The 10453-nt window shown below is 34.4% G+C and overlaps 1 protein-coding gene across 1 annotated transcript in view; it reads right to left on the reverse strand.

Moving 5' to 3' along the window:
- Positions 1 to 10118, reverse strand: part of tous (testes of unusual size) — a 36265-nt gene extending 26147 nt beyond the window's left edge. Inside the window, exons 1-7 of the mRNA XM_069815949.1 lie at positions 10096 to 10118; positions 9188 to 9461; positions 7799 to 7878; positions 5151 to 5489; positions 3829 to 3923; positions 3485 to 3720; positions 470 to 674 (exon numbers count right to left, since the gene is read on the reverse strand). Of these exons, the coding sequence (XP_069672050.1) occupies positions 470 to 674; positions 3485 to 3720; positions 3829 to 3923; positions 5151 to 5489; positions 7799 to 7878; positions 9188 to 9461; positions 10096 to 10118 (1252 nt within the window). The remainder of the gene's footprint in view (positions 1 to 469; positions 675 to 3484; positions 3721 to 3828; positions 3924 to 5150; positions 5490 to 7798; positions 7879 to 9187; positions 9462 to 10095) is intronic.
- Between the last annotated feature and the right edge of the window lie 335 nt (positions 10119 to 10453).

The raw sequence follows: 10453 nt of genomic DNA on the forward strand, positions 1-10453 counted from the left end.
TTGAAATTGTCGTAAAATTTAATTCATTTGTTGCTTGAGCATAAACATTTGAAATGAAAATGTGTTACACATATGTATGATTTTTAGTTAAAGCATAACTAAAATTGCAAAACTGCTCTCTCATTATTACTGTTTACTTCGCTGTATGTACGGTACTTATAATTGCTCAAGTTGTATCAAGACTAAAAATTTGAATGAAGAAAATAGGGTAATATGTAATAAATAAGTGGTGGCAGTGATGTCCATAATATACATGTTCACAAATTCATATCTAAGAAAATGCAGTAAGTTATAGAAAGAAATGGTGTAAGTTATAAGAAGAGGTAGAAGTGCTTTTGGCAGGAGGAGGAAATTCCTTTTCTACGTATTCAAATCGCACTCTGCATTACATCTGTTGCATTTTGATGCTCTAATTTAAAACAATACTACAAAGAATCAACTTAATTTATAAATTACAAGCTATATATACCTGTGGGGTGAATGGCTACAGAGAATATGTCGTCTGAATATTGTCTGACAAGTTCTTGAGTTCCTGTCTTATAGTTCCATATTCTAACTGTTTGGTCAACCTGTCCACAAGTCATGAACAAAGGTTTCCATGCACAAACAGATAAACCAACAACTGGTCCATGATGCAGCTGTTCTCCCACAATACTGAATTGTACGAAAGGAGTCTGTAAAATGAGAATCAAATGTCAAAACAAACTTCATTTAAGCATTTCATTTTCGTCCGTGCACATTTCCTACGCAGACCAATCCCACTCCACCTCTTGCTGCTTAGCTTCCTCAGGACAGGCACCCCTCGCTACCATTATTAAGTCAGTGAAATGGCTTCTTTAGAAGGCTCACTGTTCTTTATTGTGTCCAGGGGAGTTTTATCCCCATTTTTATAGTGCCTGGTAGTTGATGAACTGCTTGTCAGGCTGAATGAAAGTGGAGTCTACATCTTGATTACACAACTTTTAACACTATATCACTTCGGAATATGTATTATATGTCTTTCTAGTGTTAAATTCTATCGTACCTGGTTAACATGTTTCGGTCTGTTATTGACCTTCAGAACTGGCTGTTGCTGGTCTTGTCACCTTTTGTTTTGTTTCCTGTGGGGGTGTGTTTGTGTAGTGTAATGTGGAGTCGAAGAGTGTGTGTTCTGAAATTGAGTTGTGTATTGAGAATTTCATTTGGATGTGTTTTTGTGTGTCTGTATATTTCGTATTGTTCTAGTGTGTTTAGTTTCTGGCTTTTTGGTTGGATGTGTAGAATTTCCATGTATGTGTTGACATCACAAATGCTAACCACACCTACAGAGACATCAACACAGACATGGAAATTCTACACATCCAACCAAAAAGCCAGAAACTAAACACTCTAGAACAATACGAAATATACAGACACACAAAAACACATCCAAATGAAATTCTCAACTCACAACTCAATTTCAGCACACACACACTCTTTGACTCCACATTACACTACACAAAGACACCCCCACAGGAAACAAAACAAAAGGCGCCAAGATCAGCAACAGCCAGTTCTCAAGAAGGTCAGTAACAGACCGAAACATGTTAATCAGGTACGATAGAATTTAACACGAGAAAGATATATAATACATATTTTGAAAGTGGAGTGTATGTCCAAGACTATGAAGATGATATATGCATTATGGTCATGGACAAATTTACTGACACATTGTCGGGACTTGTTCAAAGTCCCCTTAAGACTGTGGAGAGCTGGTGTCGCGAGGTGGAACTGTCAGTCAATCCTGACTTTGGGAAGAAGTTGCATTGCTCCATGTCAGTCAAATACCTTGGAGTTATTCTGGATTCTCAACTGGCTTGGAGAGAGCATATTGAGTACAAGGTGACTAAAGCCTGCAATTCTTTGTGGGCCTGTCAAAGAGCCTTTGGTAAAACTTGGGAACTCGAGCCCAAAGTGGTCTGTTGGCTCTATATTTCTATATTAGGCCTTCTATCACCTTTGCATCTTTAGTTTGCTGGTCTGGTGTGTTGACACAGGTCACCAAAAATAAGCTAAATAAAATCCAATGCATGGCTTGTTTGGGAATAACAGGGGCGATGCGTACTACTCCACTTACTACCTTTGAAGCGCTATTGAGTCTGTCTTCTCTGGACTTAATAGTATAGAGAGAGGCCAGAGTTGTTGCGCATCAACTCTAGAGTTTGGGCTGTTGGTTCTTTAAACATCCATTGAAAGGGCATTTGGCAGTCCTCAGAAGTCGCAGATTATTCTTGCGATGTGATGTGACTTTATGGGGCTTAAATATAATTTTGAGTGTTATACATGGTTATTTTTCTGCCCAGGAAAGAGTAGACTCGTGGCCTCAGGGCTCCTAACCATGTCAAGGAGCTGGTCTGGTATACGGATGGCTCCAAGACTAACAAGGGGACTGGAGGCTGGCATTCATGGGTCCAAGACGAGACTATCTTATACTCTGGGTTGCTACACTACGGTATTGCAGGCCGAAATATTTGCTATTTTGACTTGTGCATATTTTATTGGAAATGCCCTGGCTTATGGGTGGATTTATATCTGTTCTTATAGCCAGGCAGCTTTAAAGGCAATAAGTGCAGTCAAAATAGTGTCAAAATTGGTATGTCAATGCCAGAGGTCACTGGATCTTCTCTGTTCCCGATGCTCTGTAACCGCTATGTTGGGTACAAGAAATTGTCGATAGGTTGGCGAGGGAGGGCTCAGCAAATACCTTTATGGGGGCGGAACCTGTCCTTGGTGTCACTCCACGAAGGGCGAGATGGGGAATCACGCAATGGATGATTCACCAGCATGGAACACTATGCAGAAATCTCACTAATGCTAGACAAACTCAGATATATTCTAGCTGTGAAGCGATATACGAATACCATGGAATGTAAATAAATACAATACAACATTAATAGAGAGTCCTAGCAGAAAGATAGGTAGGATACACTTATCCTTTAACAGTGCACAATTTAGAAGTATAGTGAACCTATTAACAGGAAACAACACACCCTAAGGAAACACCTGCATGTGATGGGACTGACTACAGATCCCAAATGCAGGAAGTGCGGAAGAGAAGTAGAATCTTCTCTCCACATATTATGCGATTGTGAGCCTTTGTCCACAATCAGATACAGTATGTCCTCTTAGGCTCTGATAGGCTGGGGCTGGAGGATATAAGGAAAGCTGACCTAAGAGCAATCCTGGTCTTCAAGGAGGTTCTGGGACTTGAGTAAACTTTCCAATTACCTGGGACACAACAGGCCCACTTGGCCTACGTGCATGGGACCGAAAGGACCTGACCCATTTCTGTTCATTCATTCAAGCCAACAGAACATTTCTAGCTGGGCCCGCTCTGCATAGGAACTCTCTGAACATGTACTCACACATACAGGCAAATATATTCATACAACTTTTTCACGGACAATCACCTCCAAATTCTGAAGTGGTAGCCTATGATTACTACAAAAAATTTGAAGCGAATTACCTGGGATAAATCAGAACCCCATAATTCCACGGAAAATATTTGTGAACGCATTGTTGTAGCAAGTAACTTGTCTTCCTCAGGGCTGATGCAGAGAGACTGCACAATGTTCAAATCTCCTTTACCTTTTTCTTGAAATTCTGGTTGTGGAATAACAAATAGATTCCTCTTGATGTATTTGTGATTTGTTTCTTTTTCAAAAAAATGCACTGTTCCAGAACCACACGCATATGCAAACCCTAAAACAAAGGTATATGCTCAACATTATTAAGAAAACATCAGTGCAATATTACGTTGCCTCTACAAGGTATGGAGGTGTAGTAACATGCTGGATTATCACATTTTACCTTTACTGAAGCTAATAAGACATCTCACTTCTGTTTCCGGTTGTGATTCTTCTTCTGAAGATGTCGCAGTACTTCTAGCTGATATTGCTATTGCTCTGGAAAAGAAATAAAATCTTTATGAAAAAGGATTTTAGGACACGAAATACATAAATGCATTGTAAGCTACATATGTTGCCAGTTTTCTATTAGCACTTTCAATTAACTCTTAAGAGTTATTTTTTACACTATAGCTGCAGTGGCAGTAAGAACAGTAGCAGTAGTATAAGGAACGCGAGTGGGCACACAGGGTGCCCTAGCGACACGTAGATTATTAGGTCATTACTGTTCCATTGTATCTCCTCCCTAAATTTTTAATGCGAGGGGAATACATTTAGATCAGAGATATCTTTTCTTTTTAATTAGATATTTAACGATATTGTATCAACTACGCAGTTATGTAGTGTCTGTGGTGTTCAGTGAAATGAGTCCGAGGACTCACCATGGGATTACCTGATGTTTGCCTTACAGTCAAGGAAAACCTCGGAAAAACCCAACACAAGCAGAATTCGAGATTCGAGTCCATGTTCAAGCGCAAATAAAAAGTTTAATTTCAATGTCTTTTATTGCTCCCAAGTCCAGCCCACGTAAAAGACAAGACAAGAATGTAATTGTCAGACGAGTGTTATTTCCCAAGTAATACAAGGTATAGTTGTAGATGATAAATTAACCTGCAACGGTGAATTTCAGTGATTTCAATAGATTTACTAGTATTTTAAATAGGAGACTGTGATAATGCCTATATTTCTATGGGCCTAAATAATTAATGTGTATAACTAAACGACAGTTACTGATGGGTCTGTACACTTAGGGATGATTTGACCCATTGTGCGCCCTTATATGCGATGATTGTCCAAGTCCGACAGGTCGTGAATCCGATGCCGACAGGTGGGTCATTCTGCCTAAGTCCCTGACAGGGCCATCCGCATGCAAGTAGCCTACATACAAGGTTACGACTAGTAGTAACTTGCCCAAATAAAGCCAAGCCAAGGACATAAATCTGTACAAATAAGTCTCTATTAAGTATTTGCGTGTATGCAGCCCTTTACGAAAGTTACAAGATGTAATAAGTGGTTAACTTACTGCACTGTAACAGCTTTCCCGAGAGGACAATTCCATTGTATCTATGACGGATAATTTATGAAGCACATAACGTGAGGATCCCTGAAGCTAGTGCAAACACCGATTATTTTATATGATATATTATGTCATCCAAGCAAGCAATGTTTAATTATTTGTCCATTTAATGTTGAACAAATTAATTTCATTCTAGCCTAAGAACTCACTCTTCCTGTAACTTCATGTTTATCATTGTTATGTCTGTTGCACTGTAAAATGCTTTGAGCTCTCCTCCATCTATAACAAGGATACTCCCATCACTTGTTCCAGCCATAACACGATCAAATGATAGCCAGGCCACGGTTGTGAAATTTAGGGATTCAGGCTTTGACCAACCATACTGACGCCAAGATTTCTCCGACTCAGAAAGAAGTCGAAATAGTTGTGGTCCCACAATAGCCATGACGGCATTGTCAGAGGGATTACATGCCACCTGAAAGTACAGATCCATGTCAGTATGGTTAATTACTGTATGTGTGTTTGCGTATTGGTGTGTGTGATTTATCCTTATATCCATTGGAATAAGTCAGTGGCGATTTCAGAGGGAAGCCCACCCAAAATGAAAATTTTCTTGAAACAGTAAACAAAAAGTGATAGCAGGCTCAAATGAACTCTTATACTCTACCATTTTGATGGTATGCATACTCTGATAAATAATAGAGAGATAAAAGTGCAAAATTATTTTAGTTTGGGCCTTGATCGCCTAAATATATTCTTAGAACTACCTAGGCTAAGTCTCTGAGTGTACTTTGAAGGATATAATTATATTTATTGCATCTGCTGTTGATCATCAGATTCTTGAACACATGACAGTGTCAGTACGACATTGCCTATTATGCATATTAGGAGAGAAAAAATGGTGAGATAGTGACAGGGGAAATAGAAATACTTTAAGTAAACATTTCCCCATTCCATCTTGCTACTAATTCCATTTGGACTTGCTCCGATTTGAGTTCTGTTCTCCTACATTCTAGCATGAGTAGTAAAATTGTAAGAAAATTAGTGCAATTAAAATAAATTTAATAGTAATATTGTAAGGAAATTATTGCAATTAAAATAAATTTAATAATAATAAAACTGTAAGGAAATTAGTGCAATTAAAATAAATTTAATAGTAATATTGTAAGGAAATTAGTGCAATTAAAATAAATTTAATAATAATAAAACTGTAAGGAAATTAGTGCAATTAAAATAAATTTAATAGTAAAATTGTAAGGAAATTAGTGCAATGAAAATAAATTAATAGTAAAATTGTAAAGAAATTTGTGCAATTAAAACAAATTTAATAGTAATATTGTAAGGAAATTAGTGCAATTAAAATAAATTTAATAATAATAAAACTGTAAGGAAATTAGTGCAATTAAAATAAATTTAATAGTAAAATTGTAAGGAAATTAGTGCAATTAAAATAAATTTAATAATAATAAAACTGTAAGGAAATTAGTGCAATTAAAATAAATTTAATAGTAAAATTGTAAGGAAATTAGTGCGATTAAAATAAATTTAATAGTAAAATTGTAAGGAAATTAGTGCGATTAAAATAAATTTAATAGTAAAATTGTAAGGAAATCAGTGCAATTAAAATAAATTTAATAGTAATATTGTAAGGAAATTAGTGCAATTAAAATAAATTTAATAGTAAAATTGTAAGGAAATTAGTGCAAATAAAATAAATTTAATAGTAAAATTATAAGGAAATTAGTGCAATTAAAATAAATTTAATAGTAATATTGTAAGGAAATTACTGCAGTTAATATAAATTTAATAGCAAACTTGTAATGGGGAGGAGTAATGAGATGGCGAGGCAAGAAATGTTTAGCAATTTAAACAGTCTAAAGTCATTAAAAGATTATAAAGAAATGAAAATCATGTGTGGACAGGAAAAATACAAGTTAACACCAGGGAAGAACGGATGAGCCTAATGTGGTGGAGATTGGGAATTTGGAGGTTAAAAAATAGAAGAGGCGATATCGAAAAAGACATATGCTCCTTATGTAAACAAAAAGAATGCGCGATACACATTCTACTTTCCCGGAAAATGAGAGCAAAAGGAAAATATTTATTGAAGAGCCAGTACTGAAACTAAATGTAGAAATAGCGTAATTACATAGAACAGTAAAGGGAAGAAAATTAAAGGAACTAGGAAAATTGTTGTATATAATAATGAAAAAATGGGAAGGGAAAACTAAGGTATAAACATGTATGTATATAATAAGAACTAGCAAATAAAGAAAAAAAGGATACTTGTTAAGAAATAACTAGAATGAATAGTACGTTGTATAGAGTATCTAGTAATAGTAGTTAGTAATGAAAATGTAGTTAAGGGCGAGTTCTGGAAAGCTGAAATGTAACAAGACCACCATTAATACATGATATACAAATTTTGATGACAATAAACATACAAACATTCTAGCTTAGCTTAGCTAATAAAGCATCCAGGTAATGTTATAAAATTATAATTTATCATAAAATGTTACATAATAGGTTATATATTTCCTAAGTTAAGAATATTAAAGTAACAATAATTAAAAAAAAACAAACAGTATGCTCTAAAAGCATGGAGGAGAAGAAGAAGAAGAAGAAGAAGAAGAAGAAGAAGAAGAAGAAGAAGAAGAAGAAGAAGAAGAAGAAGAAGGTATATCGTATCAAATTTTTCGTCTTCATGTATCTTTATTTAATATTTTCCACCAAATCATCTTACATTTCTATGTTTGCAGAAAATACACAGCACAGAAAAAATTTCTGTGAAATCAGTATTAATGAATTAAATTTGTCTTGCAAGTAAAATGTATAGCTACACTTTCTGAGTTTGTACTTTGTAACGTCATTTTTATAACTTAGTTTTCTGTCCTTCATAAGCAGAGCTAATTCACTACTGACTGTAGCAAGTCCCATCTACAAATTACAAGGAAGGTAAGGAGAATGTGTATATTTTCTATTGTTTTTCATGTTCATTAAATTCCTGATGTTGAATTAATTTCTGTTAAATAATTCAGTCTCATTTTCAATTAATTTCGTTTCATATTTATTTTTATGTAGGCCTAGCTATGCATAACTTGTTATATAAAATGTAAAGTTCAATAAACAATTCTGAATAACGGTAATTATGCTGCTGTTACAATTCTGAATAATAACATCGTTCCAAGCCACTAAAAGATGCCAATAAATTTTCCTTGGCGTTGGCAATGTGATATAGAGAAATTTTATACATGTTTAGAATACTTCCGTTAAGTTTAAGCTTAATAAAATATTAGAACAACATAATTAATATTTTTAAATTCTAAACCAAACAGGATACCAAAAGTACGCTTAACTACACGGTTCAACTTTTCTTCCAACTTTACACATTCAAACAATGCATGTAAGATTGATATTTACAGTAATATTAATTAATATATTATATATGTAGTGAAGATGACGTTCAAAACGGCGCACCATGTAGACACAAAATCTTCATGTATCTTAATTGAACTTGGGTTTTAAACTTGATTCTTTTAACGTTTTTCCAAGATTGCATGTGAATGTTCATGGAAAATTGAACCGTGTAGATGCAGCTTTACAGTATCACCCACAATGACTATGAAGCTCAGGATGCCCACAGAAAAGACTTCTAGACCCTGTCTAGCTGAGACCGAAACAGGTCATAATGGCCCAATTTCGTGTATGAAGAAGAAGAAGAAGAAGAAGAAGAAGAAGAAATATTTCAATTGCTATCTGATTTGTAATAATGATATGGGATTCAAAACTTTTACCTTGCCTTCTACATCTACATTATAGACAAAAGCCACTTTGTACAGCTAAATTATTGAAGTGTGTTCGCAGTAAAAACAACATAGGTATTTAACTGAATAGTAGCCTATCCAACTTTTATGCAAATGTTTTCGAGTAAGGGAATGATTAATCATATTTACATATTTTATACGCATATATAAGTTAAAGATCAGTAGGCCTAAACTTGTTACTGATGATTATATAGCCCTACCGGTACCTAGTTCATCACAATTAAATAACATAGACTAGAAATCTGAAGATGGCGGAAATTAAGCCGAAACTAGTCATTAACTAAGATAAAATATCATAATACTTTTAATTAACAAAGCAAAGTTAAAAAATAATTCTATAACAAATTTAACAAATGATTAGTAATATAAGTGTGTAATCATCAAGATGTAAATTAAAATAAACAGAGACTTGGTTGTAATACCTGAGTTACAGATCCAGGACCAATATTTGTTGGATTGTTTGCTTTGATTGTGCTGTGAATTTTCCCTTTCTCCCAATGGAAATATACCATGGTCCAATCAGGTTCACCTAAAATAGCTGCCAAGAACTTCCCATCACATGAAAACGACAATGAAACATACTCCAGAGCAGTTGTCTCAATTGTTTGACCCAGAATTTTCTTCTTTTTCAGCGAAGTGAGGTCATAAATAGAAATGCTGGGCTTTTCTCCTTTTTCTGCAATTGCAACTACTTTCCTTTAAAAGAAAACTCATTTACTTAGCAATAATTGTCACAAAGTGAATCTGAGTGAACAGTTAACACCACCACCAATAATAATAATAATAATAATAATAATAATAATAATAATAATAATAATAATAATAATAATAAATCATTTTTAATGAGGGTACCGGTATACTTACAGTTTAAGTTTACATTTTACTCACCTAGTGGGACTAAGACATATTATATTAATAGGTTGTTTTTCCAGTCTTTTTATGTATCTCTGGAGATTTTGTGCATAATTATGTACTACCAATACTCGACCAGCAGGATAAAGTATTTCACTTTGTGAAATAAATAAGGCATTTCCTTTAATGTAATTTGTCAGGCCATAGAAAACCTGAGGCTGTAGTGTGGGGATAGACATACTGTTGTTTATAGTTTTAAATAGATGATATTGTGTTTTTTTTTAGTCTAATACACAAGTATAAACAAAATCACTACATAGTGATCGTACATATTATTTTGTAACGCTAAACTTGATTAATGTTAGCAATAACTTCATTTGCGTAACTTTAAATATCTTATCTCTCGTTATGTCTCTAAATAGATTTGTTTATGGTTTCCTAGCAACAGACAACACTAGACACATAGATTTTGTATTACGCGCCAACAGTAGCAGCCAACATTCTTCTGGTTATTTTATTTTTTAATATACCTATGTAAAATGAAATAGAAGCGGCTGTTAAGTAACAATACTAGAATTATTGCATGAAAGAGAATTGACTCTTATAATAAGAGTTTTGAATATCAGATAATGTATTTAATCTGATTTTGTTGAACTACATATGTAGTCAAAGCGATTACACGTTAGACATGAATATGCAGGGAGCGAATTATGATTCCTGATTGGGGAGGGGGGGATAGAATCATAGATAGAGAATACCATAGGCTACATAAAATTATTATCTTCATTCGATACTATTCAATACTTGGCCAATTGAGTTGCTTGTCTTGCGTCTTG

The sequence above is a fragment of the Periplaneta americana genome, chromosome 17 (assembly GCF_040183065.1).
Source record: "Periplaneta americana isolate PAMFEO1 chromosome 17, P.americana_PAMFEO1_priV1, whole genome shotgun sequence".
Classification (NCBI taxonomy): Eukaryota; Metazoa; Arthropoda; class Insecta; order Blattodea; family Blattidae; genus Periplaneta; species Periplaneta americana.